General features: G+C 42.5%; 2 protein-coding genes across 2 annotated transcripts in view; one reads left to right on the top strand and one right to left on the bottom strand.

Annotated features, from left to right (window-relative positions):
- Positions 1-1,560: 1,560 nt before the first annotated feature.
- The window catches only part of LOC116038066 (NACHT, LRR and PYD domains-containing protein 3-like), a 1,733,742-nt gene continuing 1,708,706 nt past the window's right edge, over positions 1,561-26,596 (top strand). Inside the window, exons 1-4 of the mRNA XM_036001598.1 lie at positions 1,561-1,657; positions 2,510-2,615; positions 2,971-3,078; positions 3,637-3,747. Of these exons, the coding sequence (XP_035857491.1) occupies positions 2,524-2,615; positions 2,971-3,078; positions 3,637-3,747 (311 nt within the window). The 5' untranslated portion in view covers positions 1,561-1,657; positions 2,510-2,523. The remainder of the gene's footprint in view (positions 1,658-2,509; positions 2,616-2,970; positions 3,079-3,636; positions 3,748-26,596) is intronic.
- Positions 20,784-26,596, bottom strand: part of LOC118495130 (clarin-1-like) — a 12,575-nt gene continuing 6,762 nt past the window's right edge. The window contains exons 2-3 of the mRNA XM_036001659.1: positions 21,802-21,981; positions 20,784-21,313 (exon numbers count right to left, since the gene is read on the bottom strand). Of these exons, the coding sequence (XP_035857552.1) occupies positions 21,048-21,313; positions 21,802-21,981 (446 nt within the window). The 3' untranslated portion in view covers positions 20,784-21,047. The remainder of the gene's footprint in view (positions 21,314-21,801; positions 21,982-26,596) is intronic.

The raw sequence follows: 26,596 nt of genomic DNA, 5'->3' as shown, positions 1-26,596 counted from the left end.
AGGGGGGCTCGGGGGTATGCCCCCCCGTGAAAAACATTTGAAAAATAAACCATTAAACGGCACTTTCTGGAGAGTTTTGTGCAAAGAAATGGAGAAATTGCGTCTTACATGATATGTGCAAAACTGCAAGGTTAAGAGCCTATACTTTGCATTATTGTAGTATCAACAGGTATTAGGGCATTTAGCATTTACATTACTGATAATCAGTCATCACTTGATTACACATTGTATTGCCTTGTTATAATATAAGAAGTGACCCATACAACGTACCAAACATAATGTGCCACATGAAGAGACAGTGCAGCATATGACAGTAGCAACAGCTGAGAAGATTTGGGTCTGTGGTGACCTGGTCCACCACAAACTTCCTTCTCCCATTCTCTCTCTTTACTACCACACACACACACACGCACACACACACACACACACACACACACACACACACACACACACACACACACACACACACACGGCACTGAGTGGGGCTCTCCGATGCTCAGAGGCGAGCCGTGGCCGGCTCGGAGCCCTGCCGCTGGAGGAGATGTGACAGCGAGGACCGGTTCAACAGCTTGGTCAGCAACATGAACTCGTAGCGGCCGTTGGAGCTTCCGAGCACCAGGCTTCCACCGCTGAGAACGGGGTTTTTAGCTTTAGGAGAAGGCATTTTAAAAGTTAATCCTACCAACGTAGACACTAGGCGTTATGTAGTTGACCTGTAGTGGTGAATTGTCTGCAGTGCTGAGCGGGTTGTTGCCGTGTTCTGATTGTTCTCATCTCAGCTCCGCCGAGACAAAATAGACATGCCGTTTCAAAAATCTTTCATTTATTGTCAGAAATATCATGTTTTCAAAAGTATTACTTTCATCAAATTTTATGTGACATATTTAGACTTAGACATATCCGGACAAACGAGCAGGCTTATGTGCCGGGGCTGGGCCCCAGAGAGCTCCGGCCCAATTTAACCACTGTATTTATAGCTATATATAATTTCCTAAACGGCATGCATATATATATATATATATATATATATATATATATACTTTGCCTGTAGTAATTTCCATAATTACTGTAAATGTTACAAACTAAAGGTACGTAATAGTCCAGAAGTTTTTTTTTTTATCAACACATTAGATGTCTTCTCTTGCCATGAACCTACATCATCTAGAAATACTAATGACTGTGGTGTTCCCATCACTATCACCTCCATTACTTTGTGAAAAACAGTAAGTGTGCAGTTTTACTATAATAAAGGAAGTGTTTTTCACATTTTCACAGCTGTGTATGTAACCTCAGACATCTTACCTGGACATCTCTGCTCTGTTACCTGTTGACTGTTTCTCTCAAACAGTACAATGTACAACTGTTTCATTCTTATTTGGTGTTTCTTTATTTCCAGAAAAGGCTTTATGATCTTTCTCTATATACTGTATATACAGTAGGTGTTCACTAACAAGTCTAAAACTAGAAATCATTGCAATCAGCAGTTGTTCAACTGTAAATAATCCTGAATTCAATAATTGTATCCCATTTCTCTCCCCCCCCATCCCCTCCCTTCCTTCCTCTCTCTCTGGTCTACTCCCTGCTTTGTGTCGCAGCAGTTTTTTACTTTGACTTTGTCTTGTTGTGACGCAGATGTTTCCTCCACATTAAACATTTGGTAAGTATCACTTCAGCTGATCTTTGATCTTTTATTAAACTGTAAAATTTCTTTTGAGAAGAGTTTAGTTTGGTTAGAGTTAACTGTAACAGTTATCAACTCGTAATCCTAACAGCCACCGTGTTCAGGATCACCAGCTGCTCTAACAACAGGAGCTAACCAATGCTAACCATGCTAACCATAATGGAGCTGTTTCCAAATCAATGTTTGAGAAATCAAATGTAGCTCTGCTGACAAAGTGAGACAGGACTGGAATTAATCTGTTAGTGTGAGGACAATAAATGACTCATCAAACATTACTGAAACTCACTTATTATTTATATTTCAAACACACAACTCATGAAAGAGTCTGAAGTCTCTAAAGTTTATTCTGTACTGCAGTAAAAGTACTAATACACACTGTCAAAACCTACTGCGTTAGTACAAGTTAAAGTTATACTTTGAAGATATTACTGAGTCAAAAGTACACAAGTATTATCAGCTAAAGTCATTAGTTCCACTTCCCCTCAGCCCTAGATATTATGTTACAGCCTATTGTTTTTTTTTACAGTCACTGGTAACAGGATACATCACAAGGAGGCCACTTGGAGAGTTGATGTTGCTGATGTTTAGCTCAAGGAGGTGTGTCAGAACTTGTCAGACTACTTAGATCCACCTGGGCATCATGCATTGTATTCAAACCACAGCCATCTTCCAACTACTGAGACAGACTTGGTTTGTGTGTGCCTGAAGGAAAGAGCAGCTGATTCACTGTTTTCTACAGTATCTGTGACATGTTGGAGAGGAATGAGAGACTAATGTGTCCTGTGATGAAAAGCTTGTTATAGTAACAGAGGTCATCTCTCCCAGCAGGTGAGGACTCTGCTATGAGTCAGTGTGAGGACAGAGAGGAGGGAGCCCCTCCCTCTAAAAAGCCCACTCTGTGTGGGGACCATGACAGCCAGACCAAAGCTCAGAGGTGAGATGATGATGGACTCTTCTCCATGTTAGAGCTCAGCACTCCCATCACTCCTCCATCATGATTCACACTGAATATATATGTATATAATATTAACTATATACTTTATTAGTCAGAAAAGAGCCAATGACTGATTATCAACTGAGATGAGACAGCATATTTCATCAGATTAGATTTTGGTGAATTTTTTATTTATTTATTTCTTTTTATTTTAAACTGCTCAGCTTTTTTTTCTTTTCTTTTTTTCTAACTTGTAGCACTTTGAGATCTTTTGATGAAAAGGGCATTATAAATAAAATGTATTATTATATATTATTATTAATAGTTACTCATTCTCTGTCTTTGTTTGTATCAGGATGCAGCAGCAGAAACCAGGACCTGAACCCAGCTGTGTGTCCATGAAGAGTGACCGGTCTATGGATCGTCTTATTAGCTTTAAAGATGGACAAACTGTTGATGGAAGGTAAGAATTTAAAAGTGAACTTTGTCATTATCTGATTCTCTCAGAGCTACATAGTCGAGGCTCAGCGATGCCACATAATGTGGTTTTGATCTGATGCCCAGTGATACCAGGACCAGAACCACCAGCCAGCTCTGAACTACCAAACACCTTTCTTACAACAACTGAAAGTCCATCTGTTTTCAGGAACATGAAGAGTTGATTCATTGCAACAACAAAAACAAATTAAAAGATCATAATTAATCTTTGGGTTTATCAAGTCCAAGTGAAATCACAAGTCATTGTTGTTAATTTTTTGATTTTGTGAAGTTGAGTCTAAAGTCATCAGACTCATGTTGAGTCAAAGTGACGTGAGCTTCTGCTTCAGAGTGCAGCACTAAGAAAAGTTCACATGTTCACAACATGATCTACTCTGAGACAGATCCATTCATAGTATTCATCCTGACACTCAATTCTCAATATAAGACTTATATCATTATTGATATAATAATAAAATAGGGCAAATTGATTAATGTAACTTAGTTAAAAGTATTATTTTCATGTTAAACGACTTTTCATTAGTCTGCAGCAAAGACCTGAACCTGTACCTGAACCCAGCTGTGTGTCCATGAAGAGTGACTGGTCTATGAATCATCCTATTTACTTTAAAGTTGGACAAGCTGCTGATGAAAGGTAAGAATTTAAAAGTGAACTTTGTTATTATCTAATATATCACATTCATATTCGAGGTGGATGATGTCACAAGATGTGGTTTTGATCTGCTGTATAGTGATACCAGGACCAGAACATCCAGATGATATAAGATACTGATATTTTAATTAATAACAACTAATTTACTGACTCACAGTGGAGAGCCATGTGTCCTGAGTTCTGAGGTTATCGCTGCACACCAGTGGTGGGACAGTCTTTGATTTACAAATCAGATTTTAAAATCTCACAGTGACCCTTTGGGGGCTCCATAAAAAACAACTGAAACCAGAAGTTATAATTGATTTTTGTACTTGTTGGCTGAGAAGGAAGAAGCTGTAAAGTTTTGAGTTTGATCGTGAGTCCAATCAAATCTGATAGATGAGCAGCCGATGACATTCTGATTGAATACATACCTGATACCATATCAGAACACCTTTTGTAAGCTGTGTGCAGATTTGAGTACTTGAATGTCAGTAAACTTGATGTTTTCTCCAGAGTTCAACAGGAGAGATCAGAGGGCCTCGATGGTCAGTCTGCCCAGCTGCATCAAACCGACCTGGACTCCATATTTATGGTGTGTACATGTACAAACACAGGTTTCACTATTAACTACAGATTAAATGCTAAACTACCATTCAGATCCCAACAGTCTCCATGCTGCTCTGTTCAGACCAGCATACCTTCAGCCTGATTAATCATATGTTGTGTTCTTTATAGAGGTGTGCGCAAGATTAAAATGTTTAAAGATTGCTCTTGGGGGAATTATTGGAATTGTTGGGTCTTCTATCTGTAAAGTGTCTTGTGATAACTCTTTATGATTTGATACTATAAATCAAATTGAATTGAATTATTAAGTCTGAAGAGATTAGTTATACAGGAGAGAAGCTATTTGAGTTTGTGGCAAAATCTTTCACGGTGCTCATTTCTCATTTCGTGACTTTGTTTTGAATAAAATATATATATATATATTGTTTATCGTTCTGTTTAAGCTGCTGGAGGAGAACATCGTTACCTTTGTGAAGAACGAGCTGAAGAAGATCCAGAAGGTTCTGAATCCAGATTACCCAGAATTCTTAGAGAGTCAGAAGAAGGCTGAGGATGTGTTGGACGGTGAGGATGGAGAGCAGAGGAGGAGCAGCAGAGACGCATTTCTGAAGATTACACTGCACTTCCTGAGGAGAATGGAGCAGGAGGAGCTGGCTGACTGTCTGCAGAACAGTAAGATGATTTAAGATTTAACATGATGGAAAGAGGAAATGTAGTCAAAATGGGAAAAACTATATATATGCTATACTGCACACATCTGCATCATATCCAAGGCTGTTTTCTTAAAACTGATTCAGCCTTAAAGGTTTAGATTTTCTGATGTAATTTGTTGTTTGTTTATTCAGGAACTCGTGTTTCAGTATCCCGCCCCAAATTCAAGTCCAACCTGGAGAAGAAGTTCCAGTGTGTGTTTGAGGGGATTGCTAAAGCAGGAAACCCAACCCTTCTGAATAAGATGTTCACAGAGATCTATATCATGGAGGGAGGGACTGCAGAAGTCAATGAAGAACATGAGGTCAGACAGATTGAAATAGCATCCAGGAAACCAGACAGACCAGAAACAACAATCAGATATGAAGACATCTTTAAAACCCCACCTGGAAGAGATGAACCAATCAGAACCGTGATGACAAAGGGAGTGGCTGGCATCGGGAAAACAGTCTTAACACAGAAGTTCACTCTGGACTGGGCTGAAGGCAAAGCCAACCAGGACATCCAGTTCACATTTCCATTCACTTTCAGAGAGCTGAATGTGCTGAAAGAGAAAAAGTACAGCTTGGTGGAACTTGTTGATCACTTCTTCACTGACGCCAAAGAAGCAGGAATCTGCTGGTTTGAAGAGTCCCAGGTGGTGTTCATCTTTGACGGTCTTGATGAGTGTCGACTTCCTCTGGACTTCCACAACACTGAGATCCTGACTGATGTTACAGAGTCCACCTCAGTGGGTGTGCTGCTGACGAACCTCATCAGGGGTAAACTGCTTCCCTCTGCTCGCTTCTGGATAACCACACGACCTGCAGCAGCCAATCAGATCCCTCCTGAGTTTGTTGACATGGTAACAGAGATCAGAGGGTTCACTGACCCACAGAAGGAGGAGTACTTCAAGAAGAGATTCACAGATGAGGATCAGGCCAGCCAAATCTACTCCTACATTAGGAAATCTCGAAGTCTCCACATCATGTGCCACATCCCAGTCTTCTGCTGGATCACTGCTACAGTTCTGGAGAAGGTGTTAAAGACCAGAGGGGGAGGAGAGCTGCCCAAGACCCTGACTGAGATGTACATCCACTTCCTGGTGGTTCAGTCCAAACTGAAGAACGTCAAATATCATGGAAAATCTGAGATAGATCAACACTGGAGTACAGAGACCAGGAATATGATTAAGTCTCTGGGAAAACTGGCTTTTGAGCAGCTGCAGAAAGGCAACCTGATCTTCTATGAATCAGACCTGACAGAGTGTGGCATCGATATCAGAGCAGCCTCAGTGTACTCAGGAGTGTTCACACAGATTTTTAAAGAGGAGCGTGGACTGTACCAGGACAAGGTGTTCTGCTTCGTCCATCTGAGTGTTCAGGAGTTCCTGGCTGCTCTTCATGTCCATCTGACATTCATCAACTCTGGAGTCAACCTGCTGGCAGAAGAACAATCAACATCCCAGAAGACTGAAGCCAGAGAAGATGGATCTTCACAGTTCTACCAAAGTGCTGTGGACAAGGCCTTAGAGAGTCCAAATGGACACCTGGACTTGTTCCTCCGCTTCCTCCTGGGTCTTTCACTAGACACCAATCAGACTCTCCTACGAGCTCTGATGACACAGACAGGAAGTAGCTCACAGACCAATCAGAAAACAGTCGAGTACATCAAGATGAAGATCAGTGAGGATCTGTCTGCAGAGAGAAGCATCAATCTGTTCCACTGTCTGAATGAACTGAATGATCATTCTCTGGTGGAGGGCATCCAACAGTCCCTGAGTTCAGGAAGTCTCTCCACAGATAAACTGTCTCCTGCTCAGTGGTCAGCTTTGGTCTTCATCTTACTTTCATCAGAAAAAGATCTGGATGTGTTTGACCTGAAGAAATACTCTGCTTCAGAGGAGGCTCTTCTGAGGCTGCTGCCAGTGGTTAAATCCTCCAACAAAGCTCTGTACGTGCACATAACTATCAAGATTAAATTAAGTTTTTATTTAGAGTAAACAAAATTGTGTAATAGTTTTTTTTATTGCTGATTTCTCTTCAGGTTAAGTGGTTGTAACCTGTCAGAGAGAAGCTGTGAAGCTTTGTCTTCAGTTCTCAGCTCCCAGTCCTCTAGTCTGAGAGAGCTGGATCTGAGTAACAACGACCTGCAGGATTCAGGAGTGAAGCTGATGTCTCCTGGACTGAAGAGTCCACACTGCAGACTGGAAACTCTCAGGTTGGTGTTCAGTTAGGATCTAAGTAACAATTTTCAACAACAACAATTCTTGTATTTTTTGTAACCAACCTTGAGTGCCTGGCTATGTTTTTTATGACTTTTTTGGTCATAACTCTTCCTCCTCTCCATGAACTCAATTCCCTTCCATGAGCACCGGTGGTTTAAAGGATACCACCACGTGCTTCTTAAGTAAATCCTTAGTTGGGGACAACAGTGAACAAATGTGAATGTCTAATATGACGTGTGTGTGTTTGTGTGTGTGCACGCGCGCATGTGTGTGTGTGTGTGTGTGTGTGTGTGTGTGTGCACGCGCACTTGCATGTGTGTGTGTGTGTGTTTAGTCTCTCAGGCTGTCTGATCTCAGAGGAAGGCTGTACTTCTCTGGCCTCAGCTCTGAGCTTCAACCCCTCCCATCTGAGAGAGATGGACCTGAGCTACAATCATCCAGGAGACTCAGGAGTGAAGCTGCTGTCAGATGGACTTAAGGATACAAACTGGAGACTGGACACTCTCAGGTATGGACGGACAGAAATGTACTAAGGGACTCTGGTTCATCTTTAATGGAGGATCTGAGTAAAGGTGTATATAATTTTTATTGAAGGTCAGAGGTCTGGAACGATTCAATTGGCATTAACAAAATAAGATTTAATCAACTCACTTATCACTTTAAACGTACATTCAAATGAAGTACTTTCTTTTCCTAGTCAACTTTTGTTCTGATATAGGTAGCTGAAATTTGGTACCAGTACCCAACGGTACCTTTTTTCGGTAGCTTACTTTCTCTCTAACAAAATAATTAATTTAATTTGGAAAAATAAGCCAAACATATTTAGCTTGTCTCAGAGTAAGTGTAACCACAGCGTGACAGCTTTAGCAGCATTGTCCTGACTGTGACTTGAACAAGCTGTAGTGAGAGCTGTAGAGTCGACCTAGTTACACTCTGTCTCTTTGAAAACTGTATTTCACTATGATTACAGCCGGCCCTCCCTATACACAAACTAAGTGGCTGCTTAGGGCCCCGTGGCTACTAGGAGGCCCCCAAACTTTGGTCTGACCATAGATCCAGACCGTGACATAGCTAACATTACCTGATTCTGACTGACATGTCAACATGACATGAATGTTGGTAATGAAATGTTCGGTGTTGCTGATAGAGCGACAAGCAAGGATCATGATGTTTGCTTGAATCTAAAAGTGGCAAAAATGGTGACCTACATACAGCGAAACCCGCTGTCCTCCGCTGCCGCTGCCTCGGATTTGACCGGCAAATACAACAAAGGGCCTTCAGATGTACAGGGCCGGCCCTGACTATGATGGTTAAATTATGCAATTATACACAGCCCTGGTGTATGAAGTTGATTGTGTCTTTCTTTCTTCCTGCAGGGTGGACTACAGTGGACCACACATGCTGAGACCTGGTCTGAGGAAGTGTGAGTGTGTTTTAAATTTGCTCTAAGAGAACTCAGCTGTCTTTCACTAGTTTAACCCCTTCCTGGCACTAGAAGTTTTATATTAGATGAGGTTATTTACTATTTCAATGTTTTACTGTGCAGGATGCTGATTGCTTCAGTTCAGTTTATTTTATGAAAGGGGACAGTGCAAATTAATAAAACACATGATTTCCCATGGGTTAAAAAAGCCAGAATTATTTATTATAATTATAATTTTTCATCTGTAGTCCCCTGCCCTTGATGTTAAAAAAGGCTTTTTAAAATGCAAAGAAACAAAATACAACAAAACAAAGCACAACGCAGAACTTAACATAAGACAAGACACAACACAGAAGCAGAAAAATATACAACAAAGCAAAGCAACAGAGTATAAGAGTGCTTAGCAATTGATAGCCAATTCGCTAAATCTCCCTTTACCAGTGGATGTTATTATATAGACATTAGGGTTGCACGATATTGACAAAATATGATACCGGTACCGGATAAGCGGACGAAGATGGATGGATGGGATATTGTGAAAACGCAACAAAATAGATTCATAAAAAATTAAAAAAGGTTTTCTTACAACACAAGGTTTATTTCAACTGATGGTCACATTGGACTGGTCCAACATGAATAAATAAATAAGGACCATGTCTACAGAACAGGACATGTTCTACTGGTTGGACAGTATAAAATGAATAAGGACCATGTCTACAGAACAGGACATGTTCTACTGGTTGGACAGTATAAAATAAATAAGGACCATGTCTACAGAACAGGACATGTCCTACTGGTTGGACAGTATAAAATGAATAAGGACCATGTCTACAGAACAGGACATTGTTCTACTGGTTGGACAGTATAAAATAAATAAGGACCATGTCTACTTGTTCCCAATGGTTAGCACTGTGGCCTCACAGCAAGAAGGTTCTGGGTTCGAATCCAGGACGTTCCGGGCTTTTCTGTGTGGAGTTTGCATGTTCTCCCCATGTTTGCTCCGGTTTCCTCCATCATCAAAAACATGTACTAGGTTCTCCAGTCAGTGCCCTTGATCACTCAGGCTCAGATCTGGAGTTGGTCCCCGGGCGCTGTGATTGGCTGCCCACTGCTCCCTTGAGGGATGGGTTAAATGTACAATATTTAACTTTCTGCCGCTAGGGGTCTCTCAACCAAAACAATGGATGGTAAACACAGACGTTTGATGATGTTGGGAAGTTGCATGGAATAATGGGATTTTTTATTGGTAAACGCTATTGTTGATTAAAATTAAAATGCATCTGTTCACGGAACACGTAACTAGATGGTGAAAGGTTATATGACGCCACTGACAGGCGACTAAATGAAACATGCTGTGTCTGAAAATAAAATAACAGATTTCTCTGGGTTTGCCATTTGATGGAAACATTTGGGATAGTGTAACTACACAACTCTAAACAATATATAACATAGGTATGGTCGTTTTTAGACATTTTAATGCAGGAAAGTTACATATTGTACCTTTAAATGCAGAGAATGAATTTCGCTACATGTATGTGTATGTGACAATAAAGTACCTTTACCTTACCTTACAGAACAGGACATGTTCTACTGGTCAGACACAAATTAAACAAGTTTTCTTACAACACAAGGTTTATTTCAACTGACAGTCATATTGGACTGGTCCAACATGAAGAAATAAATAAGGACCATGTCTACAGAACAGTATAAAATATATAAAAAGAACAGGACACAACTTTTCTTTCTCTTCTCTGATTCGTTCCGTTTAGTTGTCTCTATCTATTTCTTCACTCGTCACTCTGTCGAAATATGCACACACGTCACGTGGTACGCTCCATAGGGTTTGTCACGTAGTGGACCCGTGCGCTGATGTGCACTAACGTGCAAGTGGCACGGTAACTGGCCAATGAAACATGATCATTATAGTGTTTCAAACAAGCTCTAAATCAAACACAACTAAGCCACACAGCCAACGGACGGAATGCAGCGCTCCACAATATAAACAAAATATTGCATACTTATTGTAACACTTTTAGGATATTGCGATAACGATATTGAGTCGATATGTCTTGCACCCCTAATAGACATAAGTAACTATAAAAAAAAAAATCAAGAAACAATAGCACGGTGCTTCCATTGTGAAACTACTTAACTCACACTGGCCAATCATGTATCCAGAGATCAGACTTGTCAGTGTGGTTTGAGGCGGTGTGAGAGTCCCGTACAGGACACAGGAAACATCACTGCCTCTATCTCTGCCACAAGAACGTTTTAAAACACCAAACACAAGCAGTGAACTGCACGGGAGTTTGTGGAACAGCTGAGTGTTTCCTTCAACAACAAGGCACTCGCTATGTCTCGCTCGTCTCTTTTCTTTCTCTCTCTCTGTGAAATTAAGCTGCGTTTAACTGCACTTGAAAGCGCCTGTTTTTGGTATGAATGCCCCATTAATGTTAAAGTTTTTCTCATACTGTCTGTCTGCATATACCTGTATTCACTCTCTGTCTGTGTGCTGTCCTCTATATTGAGAACTTGGTTTATTCAGAAATGTTTGATATAAATTAATTTGATGTGTTGAACTTAATTCTATTGTAAATACATTCAGGAATAGTTTGCAGGGAACCTTTATTTTGAAATTCATGGCATGTAACTTGTTTACATTTCCGTAGCTAGTAATAGTAGAAGAAGAAGTAAGCTAGAAGAAACATGGGGCGTTTCTCAATCTGTGTTCTTCTATTGACTTGTGTTCTTGTGTCCCTGTGAAACGTCATCTTGTGTTTCCAAAGTACTGTCCCAATACACAAGTTCGCATTTCACCAAGAACAGTTAAGATTCCCGGAAATGTTCTTGACACGCCCATTTTACAGAGGATGCATTGGTTGGTAACTTGTATGAACTTAGCAGCAGAGAGAAATGAACAGCAGAGAGAAATAAACAGTTTGGATTTGGAATATAGGCAATCCTGCTAAAATCTTTGCCGAATTGACAATTTGCTCCAAAGTTTTCGGAGTTTTCGGAGCTCCCTGAAGTGAGGCGACAGCCAGCTTGCGCCTGCCCCAGCTGCTAGCTCGTCACTCAGACAGTCACGCTCTGATACCCCGCTGTAAGCCGGAGGTCTTTTAGACCGGTCCCGTAAATAAGAGGCTTTTATTTCGCCATTGACTGATCGTTTGTTTAAATATCACAACACATGTCCATCATAAGATTAACGGGAACCTGTAGTTAACTGCCTCGCAGTTAAATTCCACAAGCACACACACACACACACACACACACACACACACACACACACACACACACACACACACACACACACACACACACACACACACACCGCAGCTTCACTCACACAGCACAGCAGGCAGAGGCGGGGGAGAGAGATTTGTTTTGTTTCTTTTCGGGAGACTTGTTTAAATTATGCCATAGGCTATACATTAGATTTAGTATTATATTATTTGTTTTCTGATTTATTAGAAGTTGAGTTTCAGTCTGTATGATAAATTAACAGTTGTACATAAAGTGGTAACATGCTATGACATGTTATGTAGACTAAACTAGAATTTGATGTGTTAAACTTAATTCTATCGTAAATACATTCAGGAATAGTTTGCAGGGAACCTTTATTTTGAAATTCATGGCACGTAACGTGTTTACATTTCCGTAGCTAGTAATAGTAGTAGAAGAAGAAGTAAGCTAGAGGAAACATGGTGAATCTCCGAGTTAGACTATTGATTTTTCCCACGCCCACGACAGCATTGGCTGTAAGTTTGGTACTTCTTTCTGTCATTATTTAACCTGCCTTCTTTATATAGCTGTACAGTCAGTGAACCTTGTTGATTCATTCGTCATTGAATTCATGTTATCTGTCGCGTTTGTATGCTAGCAATGCTATTCTGATGTTAATACTAGCGCAATATGTGTGAATTTACGCTGTATGCTAGTAACACTATTCTGATGTTAATGTGTGAATGGGCAGTTAGCACATTGTTCACGTGTTGTATATGAATAGTTGAAGATAGCTTAGTAGGCTATAGCAACTTGCTGTACAAGAGACTAAGTATCTGTCTTTTTCTTTCTGTTTAGTTTTCACTCGTCAATGTCACCTGTCTGAAGTCAATAAAAGGAGCAAGGCGCTCATCGTCCTGGCTCGTGAATTTGAGTTTGTCTTGTTGTTGAACTGAGTCAACGTACTGGAAGTACATAACACAGAGGGAGAACAGTACAGTCTGAAACACTACTTTGTACAGTTGGGAATTAAGAAACAGACAGGAAATGGGGAAATAGTTAATTTTTCGTAATTATATCGTTATAGTGATATGTAACAAGGTTATCAGATATTTTCTTATTATGGTGCAGCCCTAGTCCTCCAGTGAAGTCCTGGTTTCTCCCGGTCCTCGGTGAAAGCTGCGGCTGGTGTTTACAGCTGACTGTCCCTCACGGCGGCGCTAGCTTAAACTTCAACAGTTAACAGTTAACACTTTTCCAAAACGTTGAAAAAACTCACAGTTCATAAACACAACACGGCATAATTAATGTCACAAAGATGTTTAAAAGGTGAATAAAGTGAGTTGAGGTAGATTTATCTTCCAGTTCCTCCCTGATGGAGACCTGGTATCAGATATACGACACAGACACAAACATACCATAAATACTTCTGGGCAGGGCAACATAAAGGACAACCATAGACAGCAATAGGGACGTCCATCAGTAGGAACGCAAGACAGAGTCTGTGCTCTCGATCACAGTATCAGCGTTGTCACGCTGCTACTCACCACCTGGGAACAGGGGACAACTATACGCCAGACGCTCTTCCTGGACTTCAGTCTGCGTTAACACCTCATTACGCAGACATGGGTCAATCATAAACGGCTACTCGGGACTTAGACATCCTCTCTGCAAACACAGGTCCTGACTTCACGGTCAAACAGGCACAGTCTGTTAAGGCCAGCTTTCCACACAAAGCGTCGTAGCCGCATGGCGCCAATTTTGATGCTACAAGCCATCACTTCATTAGCATTAGTTCTAAAGAAACACGACAATGTATAAAAGGCTCCATTACCTTGTAGCTCACGTTATGGCTCCGTAGCAGAGTTTTTATAAAAAATAGGCTAACGATTGGGTCATAACCACGAGACTTACTGTCTCATAGTAGAGGAATTACGTATAGTACAGGAGAAGCTCTCAGGCAGTTTGGACTTCCATTAGCTGTTTAAGTTTAATACTAATGTTAACTATCATTTTAGGGATCAATAATTAGCTGGGTCTATGTTATCTCTTACATATACCTACGCTCTCCGTCTCTGCTAGATTGGGAATGATTGCAGATTTCTCTGGCACAGCTACCATGAAGACTTCACTTTCCGACAGGTTGCTCACGTCATCTCTCATCTTCAGCTCAGGCTGCTCAGTAAGACTGCGCCAGCCATCACCGGAAAAGTGACCTAAAAAACGGTGGGGTGTAGGAACGTGCCACGCAGACACCACAACCGGACGGTGGGTTTAGGAAATGTGACCGCGGACCAACAACACGACGTTGGGTTAGGAAACGGACACACAGCCAACAAACGAACGGTGTGGTTAGGAAACGTGACACCGGGCACAACAACGGGACCGTGGTTTAGGAAACGTGACACGCGGAACCGCACCGGGACCGTTGGTAGGAAACGTGCCCCGTGGAACAACTAATGGTTCATAACGTACATAACTACAATACCCCGAGGGCACTACATGACGACCTCAGATCGGAAAGCGGTCCTGATGCCCTCAGACAGCATCCTCAACTCGTAACAGATTTTCACTGCTGAAGTAAACCTAGAAACGTAAAGGAAGTGTGTGGAGTTTGTAGGTCGTTACGTTAGCTTGGCTCGCAAGGTACTAAACGAAGAGCCAGACACACACACAGAGTCCACGTCTAACCAGTAAAACATCAGTACCAAGCCAGAGCTTCAACTATGTTAGCGTTGATGTGAGAGGACAGCTAGCGTGAGAATGAGGCGTCGGTCGCTACCAACCTAACGTTACCTTAGTCATGATGACCCGACGTCAACAAGACGCGGAATAACCAAACCACCGGGATGCCTGACCTGTTGCTCCCGACGGCTGGCTCAGTTTTAAAGATAACAACCTGCGTCGGCAAACAACATGTACCAGCATCCGCCCGTCCACACACACACATGACACCTACACACGAGACACACACAGAGACACACACACAGACACACACACACCCCACACACACACACACACCCACACACACACACACATACACACCACACCAGACACCCACCACACACAGACACACCACACACACACACACACAGCGACACACACACACATTCAGACAGACAGACACCCGCACACACACAACTAGTTAAAATAAATACATACTGTACATTTATGTTGTGATAAATAACAAGCACCTTTGGTGTTGTACCAGCAATACTCTCCAAGTTTAGTTTTACACTCGTAGAATCTTAATATACATAGATCGATTGCCACTGCACTCACCACCACATACTGCGCTGTGACCGTTGTGAGTGTGTCATTTCACGGAATCTGTGAGACCAGGCTGTTAAAATATATATTATTGTTAGTTGTATCATACATGTTGTGATTATACACTTGTTGTGTTTCTGTAGGAGACGCAATGAGAGACAGCAATAGACAGAAGTTCTCACCTTCGACAAAGACCAGGACACACTGTGCCAGACTGTGCGCGTTATGGTACATCTGTACCATGCTAATCCAAACGGCGTTTATTCATTGGGGGGGTGACAAAACTATCTCTGTTGCTGGAGTGAGTGGTCCACTTGGAAAGGTTATGACTACCCCCTGAAGACCTCAGCATGAAGATCCGTCCTGTGCAGTAGTTCTCAGGACCAACGTCCAGCAGAATATCAGCTCATCTCTTCTCATGTTTCTCTGGGGCGGGTTGAATCAGTGGGTAGAGCAGGCGCACATGTACTGAGACGTGTATGCCTTGACGCAGAGGTCCAGGGTTCAAGTCCGACCTATGATGATTTCCTGCATGCTGCTCCCTCCTCTCTCTCTGTCCCCTTTTCACCTAGCTGTCCTGTTCAAACTAAATGATTTTGTAATGTTGTTACCGTGTGTGGTGGTTAAAGCAGTCGCAGCTGCGCGCTACCTAGAGAAAGTCAGAGTGTCTCCAGTTGGCGGCTGCAGCAGGAAAGTAGGGCCCATAATCTTTAAATGAAAGCACACATATATCACGCAATTTTGGCGCACCCCAAAGAGGTTTTAGCCAGCGTCAAAGTTTATCACAGCGCATATAGGGATGTACTGGTATGAAAATTTAACTTGTGGGTATATGTCCAAAATTATCACAGTTTCGGTTTCATCGCTGTATTTTAAGATTGTGTTCAATATGTTCAGAAAGCACTGATCGGCCTACACAAAGCTGAAAATAGTTTCAACAGGTTTACAGTGTTGATTATATTACAAAAATATAGGCAAACCTTAATCAAAAGTACACAGTACAGGATATTGCACAAATTACGCCCAAACAATTTGTGTAGCAACTATGAAAACACCACTTTGCCATATCTCGGCCAAAATAATGCTATCAACGCCAAACTTTAGATTCCTGTTTGCCATGACCCTGTGAAGGTCCCCCACGCGTTTTACAAAATCGGTTAACCGCTACATTGCAACGGTGACATACGCAGACGCGCGGTCTCACACCTCTCAATATTTACCGACGTTTGCTCCCCGCTGCCAGGCTTGGGTTCTGCTTTCGCACGCTCCCCAGGGCATCGGGGGCGACTGGTGTGGGTGGCTTGGCCCCGTCATAATGCGTGCAGTTTAGTTAATATTGTTTTCTCATCATCATAAACTGTATAGAAACTGTACACATGAACACTTTAAAGTAAAATAAATTATCACGGTTTTCGGTATTTTAAAACGTTAATTGTTATCGTCAACATTTTATTGTGGTTACGTTACACCGTTAATCGTTATATCCTGTCGAAGTTTAATCACAGCGCATAAAGTCTTTGAAAGTCTGAGTTCCAGCAGTCAACGCCCCTCTCACCCACAGCTGCTATATTTTAGACATGCATCTGGCGCGATAAGCCAGCGTTGCATTGTTTGACTGGACCTGAATGCTCCACTGTGAAGCAAGAGCTAACGGGATCTAACTTTTACCGTCAAGAGTCATGCTGTACCGAACTCTCCGGTGACTCTGTTGCCTCGGGGACGGCGGCGCAGCGAGGTGACGTTCTGCTCCTGGACGGAGGAGGAGCAGCAGCTATCTGGCGTATAGCTCTCAGCGTCCTGCCGGATCAACAACTGTGCCTGGTACAGTACGCAGTGTGCTCTTCAACAAACTGGACTTTGGGGTCAAGTGTACTCTGGTTAGGGTTAGGGTTGTTATTTTCCTAGGACATCTATTGAATAGGCGAGAAAATGTTGTGTATTTTAGGCTACAATCAGACCCCCTAACCTAACCCAAAGTTAGATAAGTCTGTACATACCCTTTTCATCTCTGCTAGCCTAGCTTAGCACAGATCCTGGAGGTAACTGGTTCCATCTAGCCTAGCTTAGCACAGATCCTGGAGGTAACCGGCTCCATCTAGCCTAGCTTAGCACAGATCCTGGAGGTAACTGGTTCCATCTAGCCTAGCTTAGCACAGATCCTGGAGGTAACCGGCTCCATCTAGCCTAGCTAGCACAGATCCTGGAGGTAACCGGCTCCATCTAGCCTAGCTTAGCACAGATCCTGGAGGTAACTGGTCCATCTAGCTAGCTTAGCACAGATCCTGGAGGTAAACCGGTTCCATCTAGCTATCTTAGCACAGATCCTGGAGGACTGGCTCCGTCTAGCCTAGCTTAGCACAGATCCTGGAGGTAACCTGCTCCATCTAGCCTAGCTTAGCACAGATCCTGGAGGTAACTGGCTCCATCTAGCCTAGCTTAGCACAGATCTGGAGGTAACCGGCTCCAACTAGCCTAGCACAGATCCTGGAGGTAACCGGCTCCATCTAATCTAGCTTAGCACAGATCCTGGAGGTAACCGGCTCCATCTAGCCTAGCTTAGCACAGATCTGGAGGTAACTGGCTCCATCTAGCCTAGCTAGCACAGATCCTGGAGGTAACCGGCTCCATCTAGCCTACTGCTCCCAATAAGTGACAAAATAACGCCAACATGTTCCTATTTCCATGTTGTGATTTGTAGAGTCACAGCGTGTACAAATAACAAGTCACATGACACACAGCCATCTTCTAACCGTATACATACTGGGAACTATATTCTCAGAAGGCGAAGCACTGATACTTCTGCTACTTGGGCGGATGATTTTACTCCAACTCTGAGCGACCTCTCTGCTCCTCACCACGGGGCTGCTCAGGTGCTGTGCGCAAATCCCTCCGCCCAAGTAGCAGAAGGCGTCTGGAGAGTAGAGACGCCTACATCTGGAGCAGATCACATCAAGGGCCGGACATGTTTAGTTTATTCACATGCTCATTGAAAAAATCCAAGATCTTTTACTGGATTATTGCGTGTCTCATAGAGGGTGGTGATGGAGCAGTGGATATGTCCCATGCCTTTGGTGTGGGAGATGTGGGTTAGTTTCCCACTGAGACACATCAACCAGTGTGTCCCTGAGCAAGGCACTTAACCCCTAGTGGCTCCAGAGGAGTGGCACCTCTGACGGATGTAGCATTGTAAGTCGCTTTGGATGAAAGCATCAGCTAAATGACATGTAATAATAATAATAATAAGATAATAATAATATAATAATAATAATAATATAGCCTTCTCACTTACAGTTTGGTCAACATAAAGCCCCAAAAAAGTAACTTAGCCATCAAAGAAAAAAGCGACAAAAATTGTCGAAAAAGCAACAAAAACATTGGAAAAAAATGCCAGAAAAGGCACCAAAAGCATCTGCAAAGTGACAGAAACTTCACAACAAAAACTAGGCGGGCCAAAATTTATTGTTAACCTAAATTGATATGCGTGACAGATCAAAATCTGCGAGGGCCCGATTTGGCCCGCGGCCTCGAGTTTGAGACATGTGATCTGGAGAGTAGAGACACACGGCAGCTATAACCCCCAAAATTATTTATCTAAATATAAACACATTTTCTGAGCTCTTAAGGCACATTTGGATGTTTGGAAACAAACTAATTAAAACATTAATTGGTCAGTTGACGAAGGGAAGATTACACTCACAATAACTCATAATAACCTGATAATAACATCATAATAACCTCAAAACCTCACAATAACCTCATAATAACCTGATAATAACATCATAATAACCTCAAAACCGCACAAAACCTGATAATAACCTGATAATAACATCATAATAACCTCATAACATCGCAATAACCTCATAATAACATCATAACATCATAATAACCTCACAATAACCTGATAATAACATCATAATAACCTCATAACATCACAATAACATCACAATAACATCATGATAACATCACAATAACTTCATAATAACATCACAATGACCTCATAATAACCTCACAATAACCTCATACAACCTCATAATAACCTCACATAACCCTCACAATAACTTCATAATAACCGCACAATACCTCACAATAACCTCATAATAACCTCACAATAACCTGATAATAACCTGATAACAACCTCACAATAACCTGATAATAACTGATAATACCTCACAATAACCTGATAATAACCTGATAATAATCTCACAATAACCTGATATAACTGATAATAACCTCACAATAACCTCTAATAAACCTCACAATACCTCATAATACCTCATAATACATAAAATAACTTTGCTGTAAAGTTTTCAGATGAAAGGAAACAACAGAATAAAGTTCAATACACCATTATTTCTTACAGCAACGCGTTCTCTACAGCGAGTTCAATGTGTTTCTACTTCTAAACATTTACACAAAGTACACAGCTGCTGTACAACGTGTTTTAAATCTATATTATTCACCAAATGGAAAGGCAGCGATTGGCAGAACAGGCAGGAGAGTGACAGTCATAGTCTATTGTTCTATATCTATAGTGACAGTCATAGTCTATTGTTCTATATCTATAGTGACAGTCATAGTCTATTGTTCTATATCTATAGTGACAGTCATAGTCTATTGTTCTATATCTATAGTAACAGTCATAGTCTATTGTTCTATATCTATAGTGACAGTCATAGTCTATTGTTCTATATATATAGTGACAGTCATAGTCTATTGTTCTATATCTATAGTGACAGTCATAGTCTATTGTTCTATATCTATAGTGACAGTCATAGTCTATTGTTCTATATCTATAGTGACAGTCATAGTCTATTGTTCTATATCTATAGTGACAGTCATAGTCTATTGTTCTATATCTATAGTAACAGTCATAGTCTATTGTTCTATATCTATGTAACAGTCATAGTCTATGTTCTATATCTATAGTGACAGTCATAGTCTATTGTTCTATATCTATAGTGACAGTCATAGTCTATGTCTATATCTATAGTGACAGTCATAGTCTATTGTTCTATATCTATAGTAACAGTCATAGTCTATTGTTCTATATCTATAGTGACAGTCATAGTCTATTGTTCTATATCTATAGTGACAGTCATAGTCTATTGTTCTATATCTATAGTGACAGTCATAGTCTATTGTTCTATATCTATAGTGACAGTCATAGTCTATTGTTCTATATCTATAGTGACAGTCATAGTCTATTGTTCTATATCTATAGTAACAGTCATAGTCTATTGTTCTATATCTATAGTAACAGTCCTCTGGTCCAATCATATTTCAGGGGGGCGGGTGCCACGACAGACAGCTGATGCAGCTGTGCTGCTCGCTTTTACTGAACGGCTCAGTGGCAGAGATGTCTTGTGTTTGTTAAATCCTGTTGCCTCGACTCCTCTCTCCTCGGGGCTCTGGGCGGGACTAAGACCAAGGAGAGGAATCAGGAGAGGAATCAGGAGAGGAATCAGGAGAGGAATCGAGGAGAGGAATCAGGAGAGGAATCAGGAAAAGAATCAGGAGAGGAATCAGGAAAAGAATCAGGAGGGAATCAGGAGAGGAATCAGGAGAGGAATCAGGAGAGGAATCAGGAGAGGAATTAGGAGAGGAATCAGGAGAGGAGAGGAATATATAGGCCCCATATGTCCAGCTCTCCAGTGTGTTTGTCCCTCACAGGCTCCGGTCTCTCTTCAGTCAGTCTAAAGACTCTGGGTGTTGAAAAAGCTGCAAAAAATGCTTCAAAAGCGTAGAAATCAAGCTTCGGCAAACGCTTTGAAAGCGTCAGAAGAAGTGTCAAGTTTTAAGTTCTGTTACAACAAGTTTTACTACAAAATCAGTCGGAAAGAGCCTCGAAAAAAGTGCAAAAAAGTGTCAAGTTTTACTATAAAAAGTCTAAAAAAGTCTGTCTCAGTACATGAGGTCTGCAGCGCCGCCGCTAAGCTCCGCCCCTTTCTCGCCCTGGAAGGGGAAGTGCGTTCCCGCCAGGCGGATCAGCAGCACGTTGAGCGCGTGCAGCAGGAACACGAGGAGGAACAGCCAATAGCAGCGGCCGTAGCGTTCGCTGTGCGTCTGGAAAACAAAGTTTTCCTCGTTGAAGTTGGCGATCCGGCGAGAAAGATGGTGAAGCTTCACCTCCGAGGAAAACAGGACCATCACCAGACAGCTGCTCACACCTGCAGACACACACAGGTATATATTATTATATATATATTATTATTATATATATATATATATATACACACTCACACCTGGAGACACACACAGGTATCATTATTACATATATATATATATATTATTATTATTATTATTATTATTATTATTATTATATATATATATATATATATATATACACCAGACAGCTGCTCACACCTGGAGACACACAGATATCATTATTATATATACATATATACACACACAGACACACACACACACACACACACAGACACACACACACACAGAGACAGACACACACACACACACACACACACACACACAGAGACAGACACACACACACACACACACACACACACACACACACACACACACACACACACACACACACACACACAGAGACACACACACATACACACACACACACACACAGAGACAGACACACACACACACACACTCAGACAGACAGAATGATGTAATGCTGTCTCACAGCTGATGGCGCTCCAGAGGTAAAGTCCCAGGGGGCCTTGCAGCGTCTCGTACGGACGTCCAAAGGCGTTGAAGAAGAAGAAGCCGGTGGCCACGGCAGAGAAGAGGATCACCACACCACAGAAGAAGACCACGGTCACGTGGAGGCCGACTGGGATGGCGCTCTGCAGGTCTGGGAAGACTGAGGGACAGACAGGCAGACAGACAGGTTAGAGATCAGACAGACAGGTTCGAGATCAGACAGAGAGACAGACAGGCAGACAGACAGGTTAGAGGTCAGACAGACAGGTTAGAGATCAGACAGAGAGGTTAGAGATCAGACAGAGAGACAGACAGGCAGACAGACAGGTTAGACATCAGACAGAGAGACAGACAGGCAGACAGACAGGTTAGACATCAGACAGAGAGACAGACAGGCAGACAGTCAGGTAGACATCAGACAGAGAGACAGACAGGCAGACAGACAGGTTAGAGATCAGACAGAGTGACAGGTTAGATATGAGACAGACAGATGCAGACAGACAGATGCAGACAGACAGGTTAGAGATCAGACAGACAGGTTAGACATCAGACAGACAGGTAACCTAGTGATTTCTAGTTCAGGTTCATGAACAGCGTTAATGTATAGTGGTCTCTGATGTCATTCTGACTGGTTGAGCATCAGTATACTTGAATTAAATGTAACTTGTATTTAAATTATCAGTCATATTTAATAAAATGTATTGGATCATAATGTAATCCAATAAAATAAGATATATTACACTACATAATGAGCACCTCTACTTTTGGTACGTTAAGTATATTTTGATAATACTTTTGACCTACTACTTAAGGAAGATGTTGAATGCAGGACTTGTAACTGACAAGTAATAGTACTTTTACTAAGTAATTAGTAATTTTGTACTTGTACTGCAGTACATAATGAGAGTAAGTCTTCCACCAGCAGTGGTGCATGAATACCTGCAGCAGCACACAGCTCAGCTAACCGTTAACGTTAGCTCTGCCTCAGTATCAGCTAACCGTTAACGTTAGCTCTGCCTCAGTATCAGATCACGTTAACGTTAGCTCTGCCTCAGTATCAGATCACGTTAACGTTAGCTCTGCCTCAGTATCAGCTAACCGTTAACGTTAGCTCTGCCTCAGTATCAGATCACGTTAACGTTAGCTCTGCCTCAGTATCAGCTAACCGTTAACGTTAGCTCTGCCTCAGCATCAGATCACCGTTAACGTTAGCTCTGCCTCAGTATCAGATCACCGTTAATGTTAGCTCTGCTCAGCATCAGATCACGTTAACGTTAGCTCTGCCTCAGTATCAGATCACCGTTAATGTTAGCTCTGCCTCAGTATCAGATCACGTTAACGTTAGCTCTGCCTCAGCATCAGATCACCGTTAACGTTAGCTCTGCCTCAGCATCAGATCACCGTTAACGTAGCTCTGCCTCAGCATCAGATCACGTTAACGTTAGCTCTGCCTCAGCATCAGATCACCGTTAATGTTAGCTCTGCCTCAGTATCAGATCACGTTAACGTTAGCTCTGCCTCAGTATCAGCTAACCGTTAACGTTAGCTCTGCCTCAGTATCAGCTAACCGTTAACGTTAGCTCTGCCTCAGCATCAGATCACGTTAACGTTAGCTCTGCCTCAGTATCAGCTAACCGTTAACGTTAGCTCTGCCTCAGTATCAGCTAACCGTTAACGTTAGCTCTGCCTCAGCATCAGATCACGTTAACGTTAGCTCTGCCTCAGTATCAGCTAACCGTTAACGTTAGCTCTGCCTCAGTATCAGATCACGTTAACGTTAGCTCTGCCTCAGTATCAGCTAACCGTTAACGTTAGCTCTGCCTCAGTATCAGATCACGTTAACGTTAGCTCTGCCTCAGTATCAGCTAACCGTTAACGTTAGCTCTGCCTCAGCATCAGATCACCGTTAATGTTAGCTCTGCCTCAGTATCAGATCACGTTAACGTTAGCTCTGCCTCAGTATCAGCTAACCGTTAACGTTAGCTCTGCCTCAGTATCAGCTAACCGTTAACGTTAGCTCTGCCTCAGTATCAGCTAACCGTTAACGTTAGCTCTGCCTCAGTATCAGATCACGTTAACGTTAGCTCTGCCTCAGTATCAGATCACCGTTAACGTTAGCTCTGCCTCAGTATCAGCTAACCGTTAACGTTAGCTCTGCCTCAGTATCAGATCACCGTTAACGTTAGCTCTGCCTCAGTATCAGATCACGTTAACGTTAGCTCTGCCTCAGTATCAGATCACGTTAACGTTAGCTCTGCCTCAGTATCAGCTAACCGTTAACGTTAGCTCTGCCTCAGTATCAGATCACATTAACGTTAGCTCTGCCTCAGTATCAGATCACCGTTAACGTTAGCTCTGCCTCAGTATCAGATCACGTTAACGTTAGCTCTGCCTCAGTATCAGCTAACCGTAACGTTAGCTCTGCCTCAGTATCAGATCACGTTAACGTTAGCTCTGCCTCAGTATCAGCTAACCGTTAACGTTAGCTCTGCCTCAGTATCAGCTAACCGTAACGTTAGCTCTGCCTCAGTATCAGATCACATTAACGTTAGCTCTGCCTCAGCATCAGATCACCGTACGTTAGCTCTGCCTCAGTATCAGATCACCGTTAATGTTAGCTCTGCCTCAGTATCAGCTAACCGTAACGTTAGCTCTGCCTCAGTATCAGATCACCGTTAACGTTAGCTCTGCCTCAGTATCAGCTAACCGTTAACGTAGCTCTGCCTCAGTATCAGATCACCGTTAACGTTAGCTCTGCCTCAGTATCAGATCACGTTAACGTTAGCTCTGCCTCAGTATCAGATCACGTTAACGTTAGCTCTGCCTCAGTATCAGCTAACCGGTAACGTTAGCTCTGCCTCAGTATCAGCTAACGTTAACGTTAGCTCTGCCTCAGTATCAGATCACGTTAACGTTAGCTCTGCCTCAGTATCAGCTAACGTTAACGTTAGCTCTGCCTCAGTATCAGCTAACCGTTAACGTTAGCTCTGCCTCAGTATCAGATCACATTAACGTTAGCTCTGCCCAGCATCAGATCACCGTTAACGTTAGCTCTGCCTCAGTATCAGATCACCGTTAACGTTAGCTCTGCCTCAGTATCAGCTAACCGTTAACGTTAGCTCTGCCTCAGTATCAGATCACCGTTAACGTTAGCTGCCGGTCACATTTCATTTCATTTAATTCATGGAGTTTCATCTTCAATGAGGTATTTACAGATAAAATCTGCCTTATAAACCCAAACTGGAAATTGCGCACAGACTGAGGCCTGTGTGTGTGTGGTGTGTGTTTATATAATAATGATACCTGTGTGTCTGTGTATGTGTGTTATACACACATACACAGACACATACACATACACATACACAGACACACACACACACACACACACACACACACACACACACACACACACAGTGTGTGTCTCCATGAGGAGAGGAGACGGCTGGTGAAATCACCAACCTGTCTCTAACCAACCAGCGATGGCGTCTGCTTTAGAAAGTTAACTAGTCGTAAGTTTGCTGTAAAATGCAGTTGGGTTGTCGAGGTCAAAACACCGTATGTAGCAGCTGTGAACCAAATAAACGTATTATAAATAATGTTATATCATTATTTACTCTGACACTGAATGTTTGCTGCTTCAATCCAGAGGAGAAATGAAAAGTATTTTCGGCGACTGAAGAAGGCCCGTGTTGAGGATGAGGACCAGCCTGAACCAGACCTATCAGTCTGAGACAGAGCTAACCAGTCCTACCACTGGAATAGTTATTAATTAGTTTACAATGTTTCCAGGCTTCAACCACTGAAAAAAAACATGACAATCCCCCCCCCTTCAAACAAATTGCTTCCTAATCTGTGGGAACACTGCTTCCAAGATGAGAATCAGGAGAATCTACCACAGTCAGTGATTGGACCGTCCTGTCTGGTCATTCAGCAGCTGTTGACGGGACTTCCCACCAGACACCAGGCTCTGCACGTGCACGAAACGTAATACGTCTCCATAGCAGCAGGCGGCGCTGCTCTGTATTGTTTCCATTAACAGTCTGATTATTTCCCAGAAAATGAGAACCGGCAGCTGATTGGACGAGCACGTCACGTGGGTCTGGCTTCTCCAGAAATTCACAGCCAGACTGTCATGGCGGCTCGTTCAGAATACGATCTCATATTGGACTAAAATAGTTCACCGAAACGTGTTTCTGAAAACATTTGAAGAGAGAAATAGGCCGTGCAGTTGCTGAATCTGTCTTCATTTCAGATCAACAAAGGTCAGTTTAAAAGATTTTACTCAGATTTTGAGAGACTCTAGTCACGCTCATCCTGCTCGCCGTTCTCTGACTGTCCTGTCTCGACTGTCCTGTCTCTGTCTGCCCTGTCTCTGTCTGTCCTGTCTCTGACTGCCCTGTCTCTGACTGCCCTGTCTCTGTCTGTCCTGTCTATGTCTGCCCTGTCTCTGTCTGCCCTGTCTCTGTCTGTCCTGTCTCTGTCTGCCCTGTCTCTGTCTGTCCTGTCTCTGTCTGCCCTGTCTCTGACTGTCCTGTCTCTGTCTGCCTGTCTCTGACTGCCCTGTCTCTGTCTGTCCTGTCTCTGTCTGTCTGTCTCTGTCTGTCCTGTCTCTGTCTGCCCTGTCTCTGTCTGTCCTGTCTCTGTCTGCCCTGTCTCTGTCTGCCCTGTCTCTGTCTGTCCTGTCTCTGTCTGTCCTGTCTCTGTCTGTCCTGTCTCTGTCTGCCCTGTCTCTGTCTGTCCTGTCTCTGACTGAACATGTCAGGTCAGCCAAAATG

This window comes from Sander lucioperca, chromosome 5 (genome assembly GCF_008315115.2).
Source record: "Sander lucioperca isolate FBNREF2018 chromosome 5, SLUC_FBN_1.2, whole genome shotgun sequence".
NCBI lineage: Eukaryota > Metazoa > Chordata > Actinopteri > Perciformes > Percidae > Sander > Sander lucioperca.
This window is presented reverse-complemented; position numbering and strand designations above follow the sequence as displayed.